Below are 23,280 nucleotides of genomic sequence, written 5' to 3' on the forward strand. Positions count from 1 at the left end.
GTGTCACTGTATCTCCCCCTTTTTGTCCAGATATTTTCTCACTCTACAATGAGGACCTCCAGCCCACGGAGAGACCTCCTATGCAATGTCCAATAACCCATGTGCCACTGCTGCTGAGTGTGTATGTTTGTAGGGCAAACCGGCCTCCCTCCAGCCAGGGTACGTGGGGCGCAGGTCCAAAAAAAGGCAAAGTAGTGTTTAAAATTTATTGATAATTAAAACATTCATGGCGACACATGGCTAACCTCTTTATGGGGAGGTTCGAGGCGAGTGTCCTCGCACAATCCATTGATTTTAATAAGTGTATTTTTTATCGGCGTTTTATAGACGATTTGTTTATTATTTGGGTGGGGTCTGAAACTGAAGCCCAACTTTTTGTAGAAAATTTCAATTGTAATCAGTGGGGCATAAAATTTACTCTGAACTTTGGAGTTAATGCCATTGACTTTTTAGATTTAGAGGTTTTTAAGAATGATGATCTCCACATTGCTACAAGAACCCATTTTAAAAGTGTTGATGTAAATAGCTTTTTAGATTTTATTAGTTGCCATTTACCCTTATGGTTGAAAAATGTGCCGTTCGGCCAGTATCAACCAATAAGGAAAAATTGCAGTTTGGAAAGTGACTATATACAGCAGTGAAAAATTTTGAAGGATAGATTTATTAATAAGGGTTATCCTAAAAGAATTCTAAAGAATGCATATGATTTAAATAAATGCACTCCACAAGGAAATATACTAGAAAAAATGAAAGAAAAAAGTAACATGAATAAAAATAAAACATATAATAATGAATTTGGACTTTGCTTCACAACTGAATATAATTGCGGAGCCATGCAAATTAAAAAATGCTTAAAGAAAAACTTGCCAATCCTTCAGAATGACCCAATTCTAAAATCTAGTATTCCAAAAAATCCCAATATAATTTTTCGTAGAACTAAAAGTCTGCGGAATTATCTTTCCCCGAGCAAAATACCCAAAAGAGTCCGTATAGCAGCTTTACATCTCAGACTACTGGAGAAAATTTCCCGGTAACAGTTTTTTTTGATTGTTCTGTACAATTTGTGGTGTATCTTTTGGAGTGCACATGCAGGTTACAATATGTGGGACGCACTGTTCAGACATCGATCTAACATTCGTAAAGGATATTTATTACATAGCATCTCCAAACATTTTTTTCTAAAACATAACAGTGATCCTAGGCACCTCACCCTAACAATTTTAGAGCATATTCCAGAGACACGGTCCAATAGATATAGGCATCTTAATAATCGGGAATCTTACTGGATTTTTAAATTATGCACTTTATCACCACATGGTCTAAATGAAACCATTGAGAATGTTCGTTGAAAATAATGTTTTGTATATAATCCTTGCATTTTTATACTATTGTACGTCTCCTTGGTTCATGAGGGGTTAATGGCTGTTTTTTTGTGTCTAACTTATTTGCATATTGATGTCATCAAGTAGGTGGATATATATATGGCTGGTCTCTGCCCAGATCATCCCGGCCGGAGCAATGATCTGGGCAGAGACCGGCCGTTCCGTGAACTGTGTGAACTGACAGGGTTTCCTACAGCCGCAATTCATTGAATTGCGTCCACAGAAAACCGACATGTCAGTTCTTTGCGGCCCCGCATGGGATCCCGGACGGAGTGTGTACCATGTATATACGCTCCGGCCGGGATCCCATTGAAAATAAGGCATTGCCGATGGCAACAACGGCCGTACTTTTACGTAGTGTGAACATAGCCTAAAAGGGGAAAGCTCAAGAACAAGCTAAAAACCGCACCTTGTGAACCAGGTCTCTGTATTATATGTACTGTGCCTTTAAGAGACTGATCAGTAAATGTAATCTGCCTTTGGCTTATTGCATTTCGGTCTTGCACCAGCTCCCTGCACGACCTTGTGTCGGGTCCCAGGGAACGTTACCACCAGTCCAGCAGTCCCATAACATCTGTCTCTGTATATACCAGCGGCAGCCGCTGGGTCACCACACCTGCTCTACCTGGCAGCCATAGTTCAGACTTGTACCTGCTGTCTGGCTCTTCTGCAGACTGTGATTGACAGCTGGCGCCTGGGGCCTATCTATATGCTATCATCTACATTGTACTTTGCACCTCATTAAAAGGTGGATTAGGAGCTGCAGCTGACGCCCGTCCCCTATGTGCTAATAACACCCAGAGGTATGGCCAGGACCCGGCTCCCACGGAGGGCGTCACAGATCCGACTCCTATTATTCCTATCAGAATCCTTCCCTTATCAGACAGTCGGAGCGGCCGCTTCCTGCAACATGGCTCTGGAGAGGTGTAAGTAACTCTGCTCGCCCTCCTTCTTCCTGCGGGGATATAGGATATAGATGAGAGCTCATATATTGCTGTGTAAAGGAGCCCTCCACCTACATCATGCTAAAGCTTTGGCTGTCCAGGCATGATGGGAATTGTAGTTTTGCCGGAGGGCCAAAGGTCCTCCCATCCCTTCCCTACACCATAGAAAAAGAATACACAGGGGTATCCAGGCTTAGAAAAACATGTCCGCTTTCTTCCAGAAACAGGAGGATTCTTGTCTCCAGACATGAATGGAGCTTAATTGCAAAACCATAAACAACCTGAGGACAGGGGTGGCGCTGTTTTTGCAATAATACGGCTGTGCTTTATCTAATCCTGGATAACCCCTTCAAAGGAAATGTCCCACCTGTCACTGATCTGAGTGAGGACGGGCATGCTCTGTGACCTGTGCAGGAGGAAAGCTGTGACCATCACCTATTGTGAATGACCCGATCCTGTCTTACCTATATACCGATATCACTTGGTAATCCTGCCTGAGGTGATAAAGATGAGGATGCTAAAAAGTTTTCTCTACAGATCAGAAGATACCAGCTGATCCTTAGGCTGATCACTTGTTTAGCCTCGCTGAATTATGTTTCCTATGATGAGAAGAGTGGTGAGCCGCTGCCAGACAGGCTGTACTAGCAGAGCGCCGATAGCCAGACAGTGATCAGGATAAGCAATCTAGTGATTAACAAAAATACATTAAAAAAAGTACATAAAATTCAAAAAATAAAATGTTCCTCTAATGGAAATTCAAATTCAAGAGAGATGTATTGTAGGTGAGAACACGGCAGATTACTCACCGGGGAGGGAGGGAGCTCGGCTGCGCGTCCTCTCAGCATCTCTGATCTTATCACTTTGCAGGTTCTAAACTTATTGGAAGCCGACTCCTTATTGCATCCCTGTGCCTGATCATCTTCCTACTGATCCGGTAAGGTTATATATAGGGTCATGTTTATATATTACATAGTGATAGTGAATCATCAAGAAGCACATCACAGGAGCTCAGGATCAGTAATGTAATGTATGTACACAGTGACCACACCAGCAGAATAGTGAGTGCAGCTCTGGGGTATAATACAGGATGTAACTTAGGATCAGTAATGTATGTACATAGTGACCACACCAGCAGAATAGTGAGTGCAGCTCTGGGGTATAATACAGGATGTAACTCAGGATCAGTAATGTATGTACACAGTGACCCCACCAGCAGAATAGTGAGTGCAGCTCTGGTGTATAATACAGGATGTAACTCAGGATCAATAATGTATGTACACAGTGACCCCACCAGCAGAATAATGAGTGCAGCTCTGGGGTATAATACAGGATGTAACTCAGGATCAGTAATGTAATATATGTACACAGTGACCCCAGCAGCAGAATATTGAGTGCAGCTCTGGAGTATAATACAGGATGTAACTCAGGATCAGTACAGGATCAGTAATGTAATGTATGTACACAGTGACCCCACCAGCAGAATAGTGAGTGCAGCTCTGGATGTACAGGATGTGACTCAGGATCAGTAATGTATGTACATAGTGACCTCACCAGCAGAATAGTGAGTGCAGCTCTGGAGTAACAGAACTTGTGTCAAGTATTTCAATGCATTCTCATTGTTTATATTTTAAATTGTTTTGAACTAAATACGCTGCCCAGTTGCCCGCCCTATAATACCCGTCTTATCCTAAATATTTTCTCATATCTGCTCCTAATCCCTTCCTCCTAGGTATGAAACCAGGCCACGCACTCCTGAATACCAGTTTACGTGTAAAGGAACGTGAGTAGATTCCTTACAAAAACTAAATAGTGTCTCCTGCTCTTCCCATCATGCCTCAGGGTGGCGCACAGACTTAATATCCGCTATATAGGGCTGAGCTTTGTCCTTCGCTCAGTGTCGCCCCCTGCTGTGTAATGTGTTATATAAGCGGCTGCTTCTCTGAGCACGTTCTTCTTGTCTTGTCACTCGACAGACTGAGCTGGATAACCTTAAAATGGCCGCAGGAAGGACCCTAGATATTAATATTCACCAGGATAACAGTTCGATCATCATCAGACTAGCGGTCCCACCCAATAGGGTACTAAGGGCGGCAATCGCCCCGTATATCGTCTCATGTCATTTTATACTGATATTCATTAATGTTTTTGTTCTATTTTAGAACGTGGCAGGATTTACCCAATGGACCAGTGTAAGTTCCACGTATTATACTTATACTCATTGTGGTGCCCGGGTGTTGCTAGATGGATCTTACTGGGTCAGGTGTTGCGGTAACGCTGTGGCACTTGTCACGGGGCCTGAGGGGTGTACGCCCTCCCCGGGTGTCAAACACTGGTCCCTGTAATGTATGATGCAGTGCAGAGGAACCACAGAGTCCAGGATAAACCACTTGAACATTTTACTGGAACGTTTCTTAAAGTGACAGTACAGTTTTATACTTTGCACAAGTTTAAAGTCAGCGGAGTGTGATGGCCAGTTCCTTTTGAAATACTTGGGCGATACTTTTGGATATGGTAGACTTGAATAAGGACAGTCTCTTTAGTAGGCTTTTAGTTAGAAGACTTTGTAGAGAGGATAGAGGGCTACCAGGGGGGCTTGTCTAGGCAGTGCAGAACTCTGTCAGGGTGACCTTAATACTTAAACTTTATAAAAGAAACCCGTACTCATGGTTTAAAGAAAACTGCCTCATGCCGGAAGAGATCACATAGTGCCAGATCCAGTAACACAGGTCCTGGGCTTGAACAACTGGGCGTAGCTAATCCTTCAAGATTACCCAAGTAGATTGACTGAATGTTCAGTAGGGTACTTCGGCTTAAACTGCTCTTTACCAACCACTGGGGATAGTCAGCTGAAGCTGACAGCTGAATGACTTCCTGAAAAACACCCTAGACCTAGACAGTAGATAGAATTAGTACTTGCAAAGCACTTCGCTAGGTTTAGCTGCCTTTGAACTCTGCGCTGCTCTGCTCCCAGTGCCTGAAAAAGCTGGATCCAGTCCTAGGAAACTTCTCCTAGTTTCCCAGGACTGAATCCAGCTTTTGCCAGCACAGCAGAGTTTAAAGACAGCCGGCTGACAAACTGACTGCTCCCCCTCACATTGCAGGAACCCACCTTGGCTAGGGATTGGTTGAGTAGGCATTTCACACAGGACGAAAACATCAGAGGAAGCAGACAACAGCCATGAGCAGTAGGAATCCATAGCTGCAGGCGATAGGGGTGTATGGTACCATGTGCTTGCTGGGACTTGTTCTACTGACATTTTACAGTAATTTTTCTATTTTCTGTATGGTAAATATACTGAGCGATGGATCATACGTACCTTTCTCTGGCAGGAGGGCGGACGTACAGGTGGTGACTCCATGGTTGGCACCAGTCATATGGAATGGCACTTTCAACATAAGCATGCTCAATGCACAATATAATAACAAGACCCTCCGTATCGGCCTGACTACTTTTGCTATGAAGAAGTAAGTAATGGTGACATATAACCACCGGGGCTGGATTATAGGGACATCATTTCAGTCCGCTTCCTCCATCCACCCTGCCTGGTGTCTATTCAGTCTGTTGAGGTGGAGCAGCCATCCATGCTTGGGGTTCTCACTTTTGTAGCCGCTGACTTGGTCTTCATAAAAGAGGGTGGAGATGGGGAGGTACCATGCCAAATAATTTAATCAAATATTAAGGCACCTCTCAAGACATTGCCAGTGGGGTCCTTCCTGCAATGTCCCCTCCTTGGTACACAGATGGTGTCCGCATCTGCTCGTTTTGTGTACTGAAGTTGCATGGCCTTAAGGGGGCACTGCATCCCTATAATAAAGGAAATTTACATTTTTTTTCCAGATATATCATGTTCCTGCAAACATTCATTGAAACAGCAGAAAAGTTCTTCTTGGTAGGATACAAGGTCAACTATTATATCTTCACCGATCGCATCACCGAGGTCCCTGAGATCACCCTCAGCAATGGGAGGCAATTGAGGATCTTACAATTTCCAGCCTATAAAAGATGGCAGGACGTGAGTATGAGGCGTATGGAGATCATTCGGGATTACTCCCAACAACAGTTCTTACATGAGGTGGATCATCTTGTGTGTGTCGATGTTGACATGAAGTTCACGGATGACGTTGGGGTGGAGATCATAGGAGATCTGGTAGGAACCCTCCATCCTGGATTTTTTAAATCTTCAAGGGACCAATTTCCTTATGAGAGTAGAGCTCTGTCCCAAGCTTATATACCCCCCGATGAAGGAGACTATTACTACGCCGGAGGAAACTTTGGTGGCAATGTCCAAGAGGTGATCAAGTTGACCAACCATTGCCACCACGCCGTTTTGGCAGACAAGGCCAATAATATTGAGGCACGTTGGCATGATGAAAGTTATATAAACAAATATTTCCTGTACCACAAGCCAACCAAAGTCTTGTCTCCAGAATACATCTGGCTCTATTACTATGGAGATCCACCTGTTATACAGAAAAAGAGGTTTGTAGAGGTTCCTAAGAACAGGGCATGGATACGGTCCTAACAGACATGGGCTTTCTACAGCTGGATATACACGGACAACTAAAAACTTAAAGGAGACTTCCAGGGATGTATAATACAAGTATTATCTGTGTTGAAGAGAAAGTCCTATGTCTTAAAGGGATTGTCAAGGATATGTCTGGGTACAGCCCTGTCGGGACCTTTCTACTCAGAACCAGCACCATGAAAAAATATCATGAATAAGATAAATGGCAGACCAGTACATGGGGATCGTGAGGCCTAAAACAGGGAGAGAGGAACCTGCCGGCGAGGGCTTACATAGGGGGAGAGGACACTGTCAGCGGGGACTTACATAGGGAGAGAGGACCCTGCCTGTGAGGGCTTATACAGGGAGAGAGGACCTTGCCTGTGAGGGCCTACACAGGGAGAGAGGACCCTGCCCATGAGGGCTTACACAGGGAGAGAGGACCCTGCCCATGAGGGCTTACACAGGGAGAAAGGACCCTGCCAGCGGGGGCTTACACAGGGAGAGAGGACCCTGCCCGCGAGGGCTTACATAGGGATAGAGGAACCTCCCCGCGAGGGCTTACACAGGGAGAGAGGACCCTGCCTGCCAGGGCTTACATAGGGAGAGAGGACCCTGCCCGCCAGGGCTTACATAGGGAGAGAGGACCCTGCCTGCCAGGTATTACATAGGGAGAGAGGACCCTGCCCGCCAGGGCTTACATAGGGAGAGAGGACCCTGCCTGCCAGGTATTACATAGGGATTGAGGAACCTCCCCGCAAGGGCTTACATAGGGAGAGAGGACCCTGCCCATGAGGGCTTAAAAAGGGAGAGAGGGTTAGCCGGGCAGCAGAGTTAAGGATAGACTGGAGGGAAGCGAGGGTGTTAGATGGAGGCCAGAGAGGAGGATGTTACAGTAGTCCAGGTGGGAGATGATGAGAGCATGGACCAGCAACCGGATTTGGGAAATGTTTTTGAGGTGAAGGTGGCAGGAGGTGGTCAGGGAATGTGCCTTTTCAAGGCAGTTACTTTTGTCTCTTGATCTTGTAGTTTGGCTTTTTTTATTAGTAGATTTGATCTTTCTCGCCCTGGTGTCTTCGGGCCCCATGACGTTTTTGGTTTTCTTCATCTTTGTGGCAGTTTTCTTATGTTTTATTAGACTTTTCAGCCTTTTTGATCTGAGCAGCATAGCTCTTCACCAGGGCACTGCTCAATGCTTCTTCTCTCAGGTTCACGTTTTTTCTTCCCTCCCCATCTGCACATCAGCTCCACTTCCTTCTCTTACCTGCTCGTTCTTTACAATCTGAAATCAACAAAGATCCATGATTACCAATTCAAAATGATATTTAAGGGCGATAATCGCAGGGTGGCGCTCCTCATTATAACATGATCTTATCTGGTTATAAAGTGACAGCATAGTCCCCACCCTTACATCCCTCAGACACCTGGATGGGTTGTAGTTTCTATGTTTTCTTCACATCGCGTTTCTACTCTACGTGGAATACATCGGTAAAATGTTAAAATGGAACAGTGAAGTATGCGTGTGAGGTGTCCCACCACAGGTGTTGCTTATTGTTACACCCCTCGCAAAAGTCTGCACTCCAAGTAAGCTGTGGTAATGAAGCAGTACCTGAGTTTTATCACAAGATGTCACTATTGTATGTAACTGTACTTATGTTTTGCACGGCTGCAGGTAACCAAAGGGTTATTGTTTACTGTGATCTGTACACCAATGAGGACCTTCTCTTCTTCTCTACCTATCTCTGAGTTCCTTTCTTCTATGCTTTTCTCCTCCACCACTTACAAGGGATATTACATAATCTGTAAGAAGATGTCACATGGGGAGAGGAAGCATACACCCACGTTAGTAGGTAGTCTTAGTCAGGTTGTTGGGCAGAGCAGACGCACATGGGAGACTTAGACACCTTTTTCTTGAAAGCAGCACTTCCACACACTATGCAGTGTTAAGCTACTCAAGGGAGAGGACAAGTCAGAGAAACCTCAACCCACGCCGAGAACAGTTCTAAAAGTGCAGGACAGTATCCTGATCCGGATAGAGCAAAGTTGCTAGAAGCCTACATACTCTATCTCACAGCTCAGGTGTCACCAGGGAATCTTGGCCACTCTGCTAAACTCAATTAACAAGGTCTGGGGCTTGTGCCACCCTCATAGGACTGGTTATCCGACACTGGTGGGCAAAAGGTGGTATAGCAAAGGTCGAAACAAGGGCACAAGTAAACGTCTACTTTCAAGTCTACAGTATTCTTCTTCTAAGGTTCCGACAGAGCACACTTCTACCCTGGGTTGGGACTCTCACGACACGCTCCTCTTCTCTACTCTGTACAAATTCCTCTCTGCCGTTCTGGACTCTCAGCACAAACTCCTCTCAACTACTATTGTACAAAGTATTTCAATAGTAAAGAAGATCTGTTTATGCTAACGTGGTTTTTACTCAAGCACCTACACAGTAGACATAACATCCTTGGGTCATCTCCCCTTTCTATGGATGGCGGTACCGATAGTCCAGGTGGGTCACAACTACACTCCGGACCACCATGATAAGTACCCAAGGGAACCCCTCACAGCCCAGCAGGTAACCGACCACAGGATAAAAGGTATAGATTGCCACTCAAAAAAAGCAGGTGTGCCTTAAAGGAAAAGTCTGCCAAAAATTTTTATTAAAATATTGTATTGACTCCCAAAAGTTATACAAATCACCAAAATACACTTATTACGGGAAATTCACATAAAGTGCTTTTTTTCCCTGCAGTTACTACTGCATCAAGGCTTCACTTCCTGGATAAAAATGGTGATGTCACTTCCTGGATAACATGGTGATGCCACTTCCTGGATAACATGGTGATGTCACTTCCTGGATAACATGGTGATGTCACGACCCGACTCCCAGAGCTGTGCGGGCTGTGGTTGCTGGAGAGGATGGATGATGGCAGGGGGACACTGAGGGACACAGGGCACTGGAGGGACACTGAGCATCCCTCTGCCATCATCCTCTCCAGCAGCCACAGCCCGCACAGCTCTGGGAGTCAGGGCGTGACATCACCATGTTATCCAGGAAGTGACATCACCATTTTATCCAAGAAGTGACATCACCATGTTATCCAGGAAGTGACATCACCATGTTATCCAGGAAGTGACATCACCATGTTATCCAGGAAGTGAAGCCTTGATGCAGTAGTAAGTGCAGGGAAGAAGCACTTTATGTGCATGTCCCGTAATAAGTGTATATTGGGGATTTGTATAACTGTTGGGGGACAATATAATACTTTCATAAAAATTTTCACTGGACTTCTCCTTTAATGCCTGTGTGCCCTTCCGGGCACTGACATCATAACACTTTCCATCTGGCTGAGCTATACTTCGACCACACACCACTGCAGTGCTCACCACACATGCACAAACGTGGTGTGTTCCCAGACTATGATGATTGAACCATGAACCATTACAAAGAAGCTACAGAGTTGCAGATACAGCCTGCCAGGGACTTGTTTACATCAATCATCTGAAAATATGGAAGGAATTATCAGTCTCACCATGGGCAGCAACATATCAAAAGTTATGTTTGAGAAGAATACCCTTTTAAGCTGATGAATAAATTCCATAGGGCTGTGTTCACACACGTTGCAACTTCCTTGCTGTACTTTCGCGGTACTGAAGCGTCTTTAGAGAAATGATGTAGAGGAATCTAAATTCACCCTGATTGCTAAACAGCAACAACTAGTAAGTAATCACAGAAGCCGTTACTGCGACCAACACGACCGCAGCCCAACCTGATCTTATGGTTGAATCTATTGTGTCCACACTGCTCAACAATAATGGTGTGCCGTCCCTCAGCTGTATCGGTGGTTATGAGGTGATCTACAACAGCAGGAAAGAGGAAACTACCGCCCTCCAACTGTTGTAAAACTACAATTCCCATCATGCCTGGACAGCCAAAGCTTTAACTAAACAGGCATGATGGGAATTGTAGTTTTGCAACAGCTGGATGGTCTGTGGTCCTTTCATGTAAGCTGCACCCCTCCATGACACTGCTCATGTAGATCATCTCCTAGGTTGTCAACTCTGCTGTGTATCTTTTGTGTACTGTATGGCGGCATTATAGTGATCTCCATATGATAAGAGAAGCATGTGTGCTGTGTATAAATACATCTGCGGCACCAGAAAGAAGGTGCACTATGGTCGCCTATATAACCCCTATTCTGACCCTTGACCTACATGTACGTCACAATGTCCAGAAGTGGGTACTGCACTAGTGAGTTGAGCTGAGCTTGCTCTATATATGCTGGCTCTGGATTATAGCGAATATATGGCTGTGGCCTACTCTTGCACTAGTAACGCCAATGGCAGCTGAGGCCTTAAAGGGACTTTGTCACCTCCAAAACACCCGCTAAACCTAAGTTATCAGAAGAGTATACATCAGTAGTGTATACAACGCTGATTCTAGACCTGCAATTTTTTTGGTTTCAATCGGATTTGTCATTTTTAAGAAAATTACATAGAAATGAATGGCGGAATGTTCAGAAATTTAAATATCACCCAGCACTAACCAGCCAATCGCAGCACAGCTCTAACCAGCCAATCACAGCACACATTAAAATAGCTGAAATGTAGCAGCCAATAGAAACTCGCAGGTCCTTCACATAGTGCCTGACAAGATTCATAGTAACATAGTAACATAGTAAATAAGGTTGAAAGAAGAGAAGAGTCCATCAGGTTCAACCTAGGGAAACCCTACTGTGTTCATCCAGGGAAGGCAAAACCCCCCACGAGGCAGACGACAACCACCCCACCACAGGGAGAAAACTCCTTCCCGACTCCAATGGCAACCAGAACAATCCCTGGACCAACGTATCACCGGAAATCTAATGCCCATAACTTGTAATATTATATTGTTCAAGAAAAGCATCCAGGCCTCCCTTGAACTTATTTAATGAATCGGCCATGACAACATCATGTGGCAGAGAGTTCCACAGTCTTACCGCTCGTACAGTAAAGAACCCGCGTCAATGTTGATGATGAAATCTTCTTTCCTCTAGACGTAGAGGATGCCCCCTTGTCATGGTTACAGACCTAGGAGTAAAAAGATCGCTACAAAGATCTCTGTACTGTCCATTCATATATTTGTACGTTGTGATCAGATCGCCCCTAAGATGTCTTTTTTCTAGTGTAAATAACCCCAAGCGTGATAACCTGTCCTGGTACTGTAACCCACCCATTCCCTTAATGACCTTTGTGGCCCTCCTCTGCACCCGCTCCAGTTCAGCTGTGTCCTTCTTATATACCAATGCCTGGTGCTGGACACAGTATATACCATGTGTGGTCTGACCAGTGATTTATAAAGAGGCAAAACTATGTTCTCCTCTTTAGCATCTCGGCCTCTTTTGATGCATCCCATTATTTTATTAGCCTTGGCAGCTGCTGCCTGGCACTGATCACTAAAGTTGAGTTTACTGTCCACCAATACCCCCAGGTCCTTTTCGGAAGCAGTGTTACCCAGTGTTTTATTATTTAGCACATAACTGTACTTATTATTTCTATGGCCCAAGTGCATAACCTTACATTTATCCACATTAAACTTCATTTGCCATTTCACCACCCAAGCCTCTAGCTTCTCCAAATCCCTCTGTAATATGATATTATCCTCCTCTGTACTGATTACTTTACCCAGTTTAGTATCATCTGCAAAAATGGAGATTCTGCTCTGTAGCCCCTCTACAAGATCATTAATAAAAATATTAAAAAGAAGTGGACCCAACACTGACCCCTGTGGTACCTCACTAGTAACTGTGACCCAACACTGACCCCTGTGGTACCCCACTAGTAACTAAAACCCAATCTGAATATGTTCCATCAATGACCACCCTCTGTTTTCTATCACACAACCAGTTACTTACCCATTTGCATACGTTTTCCCCAAGTCCCAGCATCCTCATTTTGTAGACCAACCTTTCATGCGGCACAGTATCAAATGCCTTTGAAAAGTCCAGATACACAACGTCCACAGCCTCCCCCAGGTCCAGTCTATAACTTACCTCTTCATAGAAGCCGATCAGATTAGTCTGACAGGACCGATCCCTCATAAATCCATGCTGGTGCTGCGTCATAAGATTATTTTCATTAAGATACTCTAGTATAGCATCTCTTACAATCCCCTCAAATACTTTACCTACTATAGATGTTAGACTTACGGGCCTGTAGTTTCCAGGATCGCTCTTTGACCCCTTCTTGAATATTGGTACCACATTAGCTATGCGCCAGTCCTGTGGAACAATCCCTGTTGTTACAGAATCTTTAAATAATAGGAATAACGGTCTGTCCAACACAGTATTTAATTCTTGCAAAACTCTAGGATGGATACCTTCTGGGCCCGGTGACTTATGGATTTTAATGTTTTTAAGGCGTCTTCCCACTTCTTATTGTGTTAGGCAGGTGAGATTTATGGGAGGATTTATATTATCCCTAGTCATGTCATCTGTTATGGGATTCTCCTCTGTGAATACAGTAGAGAAGAATGTATTTAGTAGATTGGCCTTTTCCTCTTCCCCCCCCCACCATTACACCCAGTTTATTTTTGAGGGGACCAACATTTTCAGTTTTAAGTCTTTTGTTGTTTATATAAGTGAAGAACATTTTGGGATTTGTTTTACTTTCTGTGGCTATCCTTCTTTCTGTTGGTATTTTTGCTTCTTTTATTTGCTTTTTACACATTCTATTCTTCTGTCTATAGTTGCTCAATGCTTCCCCACTACCTTCTTGTTTTAGTAGTCTGAACGCTTTTTTCTTATCACTTATTGCACCCCTTACAGCTGAAGTTACCACATTGGATTTCTCTTATTTCTTCATTCTTCATTTATTCCCATATGGTATGTGTCGTTCACACGATTTACCCAGGATGCTCTTAAATATGTCCCATTTCTCTTGTGTACTTGTATTTCTGAAGGCATTGTCCCAGTCTATGTTCCCAAGGTCCTCTCTTAGTTTTTGGAAATTAGCCTTCCTGAAATGTAATGTTTTTGTAGCCCCTTTTGGCGAATAGAAGATGGCAGCTCCTTTGTTTTAGCCTAAATGACATAAATCCGGATTTCCACAATTCGAGCAATTTTCTTTACCATTATAAGCCGCTGTGGATGTCACTGGTAAGAAGCTGGTACCAAAGTCGCTCTTAAAGGGACGGCACCAAATTCGCTGTTCGAGAGATGGTAAAAAAAGTCGCACTTAAAGGTACGGTACATAAGTTGGTCTTAAAGGAAAGGCACCAAAGTTACTCTTAAAGGGACGGTACTAAAGTATCTCTTAAAGGGACAGCACCAAAGTCGCTCTAAAAGGTATGGTGCCAAAGTTGCTTTTCGAAGTATGGTACCAAAGGGTAGGGTTAAATCAAGGGTTGAAGTTTCTCTTAAAGGGGCTCTTTTTTTCAAGCACTATGTATTTTCGCCTGGAAATGCACATAGAGGGGGAGATTTATCAAGCTGGTGTAAAGTAGAGTTGTCTTAGTTGCCCCTAGCAACCAATCTGATTGGTTGCTAGGGGCAACTGAGCCAGTCCTACTTTACACCAGTTTCAGAAATCTCCCCCCCTCCCCCAGTCTTTCTATGCTCTTGCATTCCTTTGCTATACGCCACAAATGAAGGAGTCTACGTAGTCCTCTCCATTATATCCTTGTGCTACATAGTCCTCTCCATTATATCCTTGAGCTACGTAGTCCTCTCCATTATGTCCTTGTGCTACGTAGTCCTCTCCATTATGTCCTTGTGCTACGTAGTCCTCTCCATTATATCCTTGAGCTACGTAGTCCTCTCCATTATATCCTTGTGCTACGTAGTCCTCTCCATTATATCCTTGAGTTATGTAGTCCTCTCCATTATATCCTTGTGCTACGTAGTCCTCTCCATTATATCCTTGAGCTACGTAGTCCTCTCCATTATATCCTTGTGCTACGTAGTCCTCTCCATTATATCCTTGTGCTACGTAGTCCTCTCCATTATATCCTTGTGCTACGTAGTCCTCTCCATTATATCCTTGAGTTACGTAGTCCTCTCCATTATATCCTTGTGCTACGTAGTTCTCTCCATTATATCCTTGAGTTATGTAGTCCTCTCCATTATATCCTTGTGCTACGTAGTCCTCTCCATTATATCCTTGAGTTATGTAGTCCTCTCCATTATATCCTTGTGCTACGTAGTTCTCTCCATTATATCCTTGTGCTACGTAGTCCTCTCCATTATATCCTTGTGCTACGTAGTCCTCTCCATTATATCCTTGTGCTACGTAGTCCTCTCCATTATATCCTTGTGCTACGTAGTCCTCTCCATTATATCCTTGTGCTACGTAGTCCTCTCCATTATATCCTTGAGCTACGTAGTCCTCTCCATTATATCCTTGTGCTACGTATTCCTCTCCATTATATCCTCGAGCTACGTAGTCCTCTCCATTATATCCATGTGCTATGTAGTCCTCTCCATTATATCCTTGTGCTACATAGTCCTCTCCATTATATCCTTGTGCTACGTCGTCCTCTCCATTATATCCTTGAGTTATGTAGTCCTCTCCATTATATCCTTGTGCTACGTAGTTCTCTCCATTATATCCTTGTGCTACGTAGTCCTCTCCATTATATCCTTGTGCTACGTAGTCCTCTCCATTATATCCTTGTGCTACGTAGTCCTCTCCATTATATCCTTGTGCTACGTAGTCCTCTCCATTATATCCTTGTGCTACGTAGTCCTCTCCATTATATCCTTGTGCTACGTAGTCCTCTCCATTATATCCTTGTGCTACGTAGTCCTCTCCATTATATCCTTGAGTTACGTAGTCCTCTCCATTATATCCTTGTGCTACGTAGTCCTCTCCATTATATCCTTGAGTTACGTAGTCCTGTCCATTATATCCTTGTGCTACGTAGTTCTCTCCATTATATCCTTGTGCTACGTAGTCCTCTCTATACATCAACATGCCCAGCCCGCAGGCTTATGGCGGCGAAATACAAAGTATTAGAAAGCTACAGGTGACTTACCCTACTTACAGGTGACTTTAGTTTAGGGCTTTGAGGAGGGTGGGTTGGAGGTGGCAGAGTCCCTTTAACCCCTAGGCGATGTAGGACGTACTGGTAGGCCATGGATGACTGTCCCCAGACGACCCTGGGCGTACCGGTACGTCCGGAGCGCGCTTCATAGGAGGTGGGGGCCAGCTGCAGTGAGTGTTAATGACAGTGTTCATGACAGGCTGCAGCAATCGCGCTGCAGTGTTATTAACCCCTTAAGCGACCGCAGTGTTTAAGTGTAAGTGACGAGGCAGTCACTTACCGATTGGGAGCCCTGCGGTGTGACTACGGGGGTCCCGATCACTGAATCGGACTGCCAGAGGTCTCTTACCTTTCTCCGTGCGGTCCGATCGGCGCTCTGCTGATTGAGTCCGCCACAGGCCTATGGCATAGCATCGTACAGTGTATGCAATCTAATGATTGCAGGTAAAAGTTCCCCGGGGTAACTTAAAATGTGTAAAAAAAAAAAGTAAAAATGCTTTTATAAATACCCCAAAGCCCCTCCCCCAATAAAAGTTTAAATCACTCCCCTTTCACTTTATATAAATAAAACTTTTAAAAATAAATAAATAACATATTATATACCGTAGCGTGCGTAATTGTCCGATCTATTAAAATATAACAAGCGTCATCACTAACGGCAAACGGCGTAAACCAAAAGAGTGAAAAAAGCGCCAGGATTACCGATTTTTTTGTTACATTATATATTTAGAAAAATGTATTAAAAGTGATCAAAACGTCCGATCTACACAAATAGTATTGATAAAAAAGTAGAGATTATGGCGCAAAAAATGACATCTAATACAGCCCCGTAGGTGAAAAACTAAAACTGCTATATGTGGCACAATAGGGACACTTTATTAATAATTCATTGCAAAAAAAAGGATTTAATAAAAAAAATATATATAACATTAGAGAATCTGTGTAACCTGCATATGGTTGTGTTCAGACTGACCTATAGAATCATGGTGTCATGTCGCTGTTACCATATAGTGCATTACGTAGACACAGGAACCCCCCAAACGTTACCATATTGCATTCTTTTTTAAGATTTCACCAATTTATATCTTCATAAATAATATATTTGGGATGCCGTCATACTTATTATGGTAGAATGAAAGGCGCCATTACATAGTACAAAAACAACAAGCCCCCATATGGCCTGTAGATAGAAAACTGACAGTGCTAGAGCTCTTAGAAGGGGAGGGGGGAAAAACGAAAACAGAAATGAAAATTTGCGCGGTCCACTGGGTCATTTTGTGACTGGTCCTCAAAGGGTTAAGCAGGGTAAGGCACAATAAATTGATATTTGGCCCTCAAGCTGGTGCAAAACTACAACTCCCATCATGCCTGGACAGCTAAACCAAATGCTTCGGCTGTCCGGGCATGATGGGAGTTGTAGTTGTATACCAGCTGGAGGGCCTGAGTTAGGGCCCTATTCCACCGGACGATTATCGTTTGCATAATCGTTAACGATTAACGATCTCAAACGACCGCTATTGCGAAAGACCTGAAAACGTTCACTCATTTCCATGGAACGATAATCGTTACTTATGATCGTAATTGCGATAGCTTTTTCTTCGCTATTTATTCGCTAATGGGTTCGCATCTATTGCGAACGACCGAACGACGTCTTATTCAATGCGAACGATTTGCGAACGAGCAACGATAAAAATAGGTCCAGATCTTATAAAGCGATCAACGATTTCTCGTTCGGTCGTTAATCGTTAACTGCATTTCAACCGAACGATTATCGTTTAGATTCTAACGATTTAACGATAATCTGAACGATAACCGTCCGGTGGAATAGGGCCCTTAGACACCAGTACATTATAAAAGGATTATAATCACCAGATAGTGAGAACTAATGGGAATTGTGGCTGTGAAGGGAGATGCAGTAACCAGAGCGGCCACAGGGGGGCGATCAAGGACCTAAAGCTTACTCTTATATATGTCATTACGTAGCTCCGCCCCCAGCGCTCTCCGCAGAGTTCTCGCGATAGTTATGGTGCTCGTTGCCGTGGTTACCCCAAGCTTCTGTACACTCTCCTGTAGTGTGTGTCTGTGACGGAACGAGCGGCCGGGGTGTCAGGTGAGGGAAGATGCCGGGACCGGGGTCAGGGGCTGAGCGGCGGATACTGAGGTGACGGGGGAGGGAGAGCTGGTGTACAAGGGCCCCCACCGCCCCCGAGTACTGGAGGTCCCGGCTACATCCGGGCATCTGCGTGCTGGGACCCTGAGTCACGTGACACATTTCTTCTCACTGTCATCAGAGGCAACACAGGAGACAGAAAGAAAGGAGTACAGAGGAATACAGAGGAGTCATAACCTGTAGGAGGGCACTGGGAGGAGTCATAACCTGTAGGAGGGCACTGGGCGGAGTCATAACCTGTAGGAGCTCACTGGGCGGAGTCATAACCTGTAGGAGCGCACTGGGCGGAGTCATAACCTGTAGGGGCGCACTGGGCGGAGTCATAACCTGTAGGAGCGCACTGGGCGGAGTCATAACCTGTAGGAGCGCACTGGGCGGAGTCATAACCTGTAGGCGTGCACTGGGCGGAGCTATAGCCTGTAGGAGCACACTGGGCAGAGCCATAACTGTAACCTGTAGGCGTGCACTGGGCGGAGCCATAGCTGGAACCTGTAGGAGCGCACTGGGCGGAGCCATAGCTGTAACCTGTAGGCGTGCACTGGGCTGAGCCATAGCTGTAACCTGTAGGCATGCACTGGGCGGAGCCATAGCTGTAATCTGTAGGCATGCACTGGGCGGAGCCATAGCTGTAACCTGTAGGCATGCACTGGGCGGAGCCATAACTGTAACCTGTAGGCATGCACTGGGCGGAGCCATAGCTGTAACCTGTAGGCGTGCACTGGGCGGAGCCATAGCTGTAACCTGTAGGCATGCACTGGGCGGAACCATAACTGTAACCTGTAGGCGTGCACTGGGCGGAGCCATAACTTTAACCTGTAGGCGTGCACTGGGCGGAGCCATAGCTGTAACCTGTAGGCGTGCACTGGGCGGAGCCATAACTGTAACCTGTAGGCATGCACTGGGTGGAGCCATAGCTGTAACTTGTAGGAGCTCACTGGGTGGAGTCATAGCTGTAACCTGTAGGAGGGCACTGGGTGGAGCCATAGCTGTAACCTGTAGGAGGGCACTGGGTGGAGCCATAGCTGTAACCTGTAGGCGTGCACTGGGTGAAGCCATAGCTGTAACCTGTAGGCGTGCACTGGGCGGAGCCATAGCTGTAACCTGTAGGCATGCACTGGGCGGAGCCATAGCTGTAACCTGTAGGCATGCACTGGGCGGAGCCATAGCTGTAACCTGTGGGCATGCACTGGGCGGAGCCATAGCTGTAACCTGTAGGCGTGCACTGGGCGGAGCCATAGCTGTAACCTGTAGGCATGCACTGGGCGGAGCCATAGCTGTAACCTGTAGAAGGGCACTGGGCGGAGCCATAGCTGTAACCTGTAGGCGTGCACTGGGCGGAGCCATAGCTGTAACCTGTAGAAGGGCACTGGGCGGAGCCATAGCTGTAACCTGTAGGCGTGCACTGGGCGGAGCCATAGCTGTAACCTGTAGAAGGGCACTGGGTGGAGCCATAGCTGTAACCTGTAGGCATGCACTGGGCGAAGCCATAGCTGTAACCTGTAGAAGGGCACTGGGCGGAGCCATAGCTGTAACCTGTAGGTGTGCACTGGGTGGAGCCATAGCTGTAACCTGTAGGCATGCACTGGGCGGAGCCATAGCTGTAACCTGTAGAAGGGCACTGGGTGGAGCCATAGCTGTAACCTGTAGGTGTGCACTGGGTGGAGCCATAGCTGTAACCTGTAGGCATGCACTGGGCGGAGCCATAGCTGTAACCTGTAGAAGGGCACTGGGTGGAGCCATAGCTGTAACCTGTAGGCGTGCACTGGGCGGAGCCATAGCTGTAACCTGTAGGCATGCACTGGGTGGAGTCATAGCTGTAACCTGTAGGCGTGCACTGCACGGAGCCATAGCTGTAACCTGTAGGCGTGCACTGGGCGGAGCCATAGCTGTAACCTGTAGGCGTGCACTGGGCGGAGCCATAGCTGTAACCTGTAGGCGTGCACTGGGCGGAGCCATAGCTGTAACCTGTAGGCGTGCACTGGGCGGAGCCATAGCTGTAACCTGTAGGCGTGCACTGGGCGGAGCCATAGCTGTAACCTGTAGGAGGGCACTGGGTGGAGCCATAGCTGTAACCTGTCTGTGTACATGGCGATTTCCTTTGTCTTTATATTCTGCAGATGGAGGGGGAGGAGGCGTCACCTGCTCTGGTGTTGGTGAGCTGAGGCGATGGCTCTGGTCGGAGAGGTGCACGTCGTTCCCAGTGGTAAGGTCTACAGACAGATCTTCGATGCAGAGGTAAGCACACAGGGCGGCCATGTTGGTCATGTTACCTCATAAGATTTTTCTTGTTCTGTCCATGATTAGTATTGTATGCTTGTACGGTGTCAGAGCCCCCATGTTATCCACATGGCACCACTGCCGCTTACCTATAACCTCTCTCTCTCCATTTGTCTTATGATGCGGCAGGTCCAGCTTGTCCGCTCCCTGGGAGAGGTGCGGGCCCGGGGGGTCCAGCATGGAGGAGGGTTCGATAGCGGAAAGATTCCCCTTATCAGGGATGAGGATCCCCGCTCTGCTGGACTGTTATCTGCTCGCCAGCGTCAGTGGGTGGACAGTATGCCCTATGACGGCTTCACTGAGAACCCAACTGTGTACAGGTGAGTATACTGTGTGTTACTATCTGTAGCAGTATCTGTATAAAGTTCTATGTAGTATCTATAGAATGCTCTGTATAGTATCTATAGAATGCTCTGTATAGTATCTATAGAATGCTCTGTATAGTATCTATATAATGCTCTGTATAGTATATATATAATGATCTATGTAGTGTATATATATAATGATCTATGTAGTATCTATATAATGCTCTGTATAGTATCTATAGAATGCTCTGTAATAGTATAGTATAGTATATATATAATGCTCTATGTAGTGTGTATATATATAATGATTTTATCTTTAAATTTTTTTTAAAAAAATAACTTTTATTCTTCATTAGTTAAAAACTTCTATATTCAAAAAGTCACCAGATGCTTAAAGACCTAATTTCTATTTACACAGACATCACCAATAATTTAGCTTGTACATAAGTGCAAAGAGTTTCTTTCCCCTCTTTACAATAATTATATATCCGTGCACCTTTGTTCTTTATATTCAGTCCACGTATTTTATTTACAGTTTATTTGTATTCTTTATGTCCCTTTCTTTTTAAAGTCTTTTTATTATCTTCAATGTGAGTGTTCAGATCACTGCGTTTTTTCCACAGACATTTTTAAACAAAAAGAAGTGAAGATTTTACTTCCCTTATCTCTTTTCTCGGGTTCTCTTCACATCACATAGCTTTCAGCCCAACGCGTTTCCTGTTACCACACATCTTCAGGGGCTATAGGGTTAAACTCACGTATTGCCAGGGACGTTGTTTTATTCCTCTGTACAGCTCTGGAATAGAACGCAGTGATCTGAACACTCACATTGAAGATAATAAAAAGACTTTAAAAAGAAAGGGACATAAAGAATACAAATAAACTGTAAATAAAATACGTGGACTGAATATAAAGAACAAAGGTGCACGGATATATAATTATTGTAAAGAGGGGAAAGAAACTCTTTGCACTTATGTACAAGCTAAATTATTGGTGATGGCTGTGTAAATAGAAATTAGGTCTTTAAGCATCTGGTGACTTTTTGAATATAGAAGTTTTTAACTAATGAAGAATAAAAGTTATTTTTTTAAAAAAAAATTTAAAGATAAAATCCTATTTTTTCAGTGCGACATAAACACATATAGGAAATTAACATTATTTACAAATAATCAGAGTGCTATATATATAATGATCTATGTAGTATCTATATAATGCTCTGTATAGTATCTATATATTGCTGTCAGTGTACATATGTGCTCTCTCCTCCATTTCACGTTTCCCTCTCAGGGATAAAACAATAGCGGCTCTTAAGAAGATTCAGGAAAGTGAGGATTTGTCTGCAGCTCGAGAAGTGAGAGGCCTCTGTGATGTCATCGGTAATACACCTTACCTCCTGGGCTTGCAGCGTCATGCATGTTGCTTATGTGGATAATACTGGGTTGGTGGGTTGGGATACTTCCGGAAACATTTTAGCTTTCTTCTACATAATGTTGCTGTAAGTGGTCACTGTCCTTTTAGGCAACCTCCCTCCATGTGATAGTCTATCTGATTCCTGACATATTTGTAAATCACTATGGGGGAGATTTATCAAACTGGTGTAAAGTAGAATTGTCTTAGTTGCCCCTAGCAACCAATTAGATTCCACCTTTCATTCCTCACAGATTCTTTGAAAAATGAAAAGTGGAATATGATTGGTTGCTAGGGGCAACTAAGACAATTCTACTTTACACCAGTTTGATAAATCTCCTCCTTAGGGCCCTATTCCACCGGACGATTATCGTTTGCATAATCGTTAACGATTAACGATCTCAAACGACCGCTAGTGCGAAAGATCTAAAAACGTTCACTCATTTCCATGGAACGATAATCGTTACTTATGATCGTAATTGCAATCGCTTTTTCTTCGCTATTTATTCGCTATTGCGTTCGTATCTATTGCGAACGACCGAAAGATGTCTTATTCAATGCGAACGTTTTGCGAACGAGCAACGATAAAAATAGGTCCAGGTCTTATAAAGCGATCAACGATTTCTCGTTCGGTCGTTAATCGTTAACTACATTTCAACCGAACGATTATCGTTTAGATTCGAACGATTTAACCATAATCTGAACGATAATCGTCCGGTGGAATAGGGCCCTTAGTGTCTCACTTTACTGCATACTGCTGTTCACTGCCTGTTGTTAGGCTCAGTTCGTCTCTAGTAACAAAGAGAACAGTACGGAACACATGAAGTGTGGGTGGGGCTTAGCTAGTGCTTTGTGCATGGAGAGCATGGGGTGTGTGCATTGTTCTCAGTAAGTTACCTCGCCCGTCCTTCTGTTATGTCCTTTATCTTTCTCGTAAATTGTTCTATAGAGCAGGATCTCCTCTTCTTACTGGTTATACCTCTAGCTATACACCCCGCCTGGCTGCACCGGTGACCCATTTGTGAGGTGTCAGAAATTGCTGCCTCCAAATCCTTCTCTTCTCAAGTCTTCACTGCTGGATGGAGGTTTCCATTGTTTTTACCTCTTATCTATGAAACAATTCTCCATGTTACAGAAATAACAATCATATTGCAGTCCAGGAATATCAGCCCTGCTCTGGTCCCCTCCCCTGCATTTTAAAAAATGAGAAGTATCTGTGCACCATGAAGGGGGTCTCTGAGGGGCCCCATAACAGCAGTGACACCCCTAGC

General features: G+C 44.7%; 3 protein-coding genes across 3 annotated transcripts in view; 2 read left to right on the forward strand and 1 right to left on the reverse strand.

Moving 5' to 3' along the window:
• Positions 1-2,227: 2,227 nt before the first annotated feature.
• On the forward strand, positions 2,228-9,465 carry LOC138802899 (histo-blood group ABO system transferase-like). Its single transcript, XM_069986628.1, has 6 exons — positions 2,228-2,308; positions 3,194-3,260; positions 4,056-4,106; positions 4,486-4,515; positions 5,657-5,791; positions 6,165-9,465. The coding sequence occupies exons 1-6, from the start codon at positions 2,293-2,295 to the stop codon at positions 6,847-6,849; spliced, it is 984 nt and encodes a 327-aa protein (XP_069842729.1). The 5' UTR covers positions 2,228-2,292; the 3' UTR covers positions 6,850-9,465.
• Positions 9,466-17,869: 8,404 nt separating this feature from the next.
• CCDC180 (coiled-coil domain containing 180) overlaps positions 17,870-23,280 on the forward strand; it is a 32,182-nt gene continuing 26,771 nt past the window's right edge. The window contains exons 1-4 of the mRNA XM_069986631.1: positions 17,870-17,960; positions 20,138-20,255; positions 20,427-20,617; positions 21,890-21,978. Of these exons, the coding sequence (XP_069842732.1) occupies positions 20,187-20,255; positions 20,427-20,617; positions 21,890-21,978 (349 nt within the window). The 5' untranslated portion in view covers positions 17,870-17,960; positions 20,138-20,186. The remainder of the gene's footprint in view (positions 17,961-20,137; positions 20,256-20,426; positions 20,618-21,889; positions 21,979-23,280) is intronic.
• LOC138765839 (prisilkin-39-like) lies at positions 18,952-19,815 on the reverse strand. Its single transcript, XM_069942932.1, has one exon. The coding sequence runs from the start codon at positions 19,813-19,815 to the stop codon at positions 18,952-18,954; it is 864 nt and encodes a 287-aa protein (XP_069799033.1).

Source organism: Dendropsophus ebraccatus, chromosome 10, assembly GCF_027789765.1.
Source record: "Dendropsophus ebraccatus isolate aDenEbr1 chromosome 10, aDenEbr1.pat, whole genome shotgun sequence".
NCBI lineage: Eukaryota > Metazoa > Chordata > Amphibia > Anura > Hylidae > Dendropsophus > Dendropsophus ebraccatus.

Coding starts and splice junctions, on each gene's coding strand:
- LOC138802899 (XM_069986628.1), top strand. Junction 3,261..4,055: donor ATCATCTTCCTACTGATCCG/GTAAGGTTATAT, acceptor CCTTCCTCCTAG/GTATGAAACCAGGCCACGCA. Junction 4,107..4,485: donor CAGTTTACGTGTAAAGGAAC/GTGAGTAGATTC, acceptor GTTCTATTTTAG/AACGTGGCAGGATTTACCCA.
- LOC138765839 (XM_069942932.1), bottom strand. CDS start 19,815: ATGCCTACAGGTTACAGCTATGGCTCCGCCCAGTGCACGCCTACAGGT.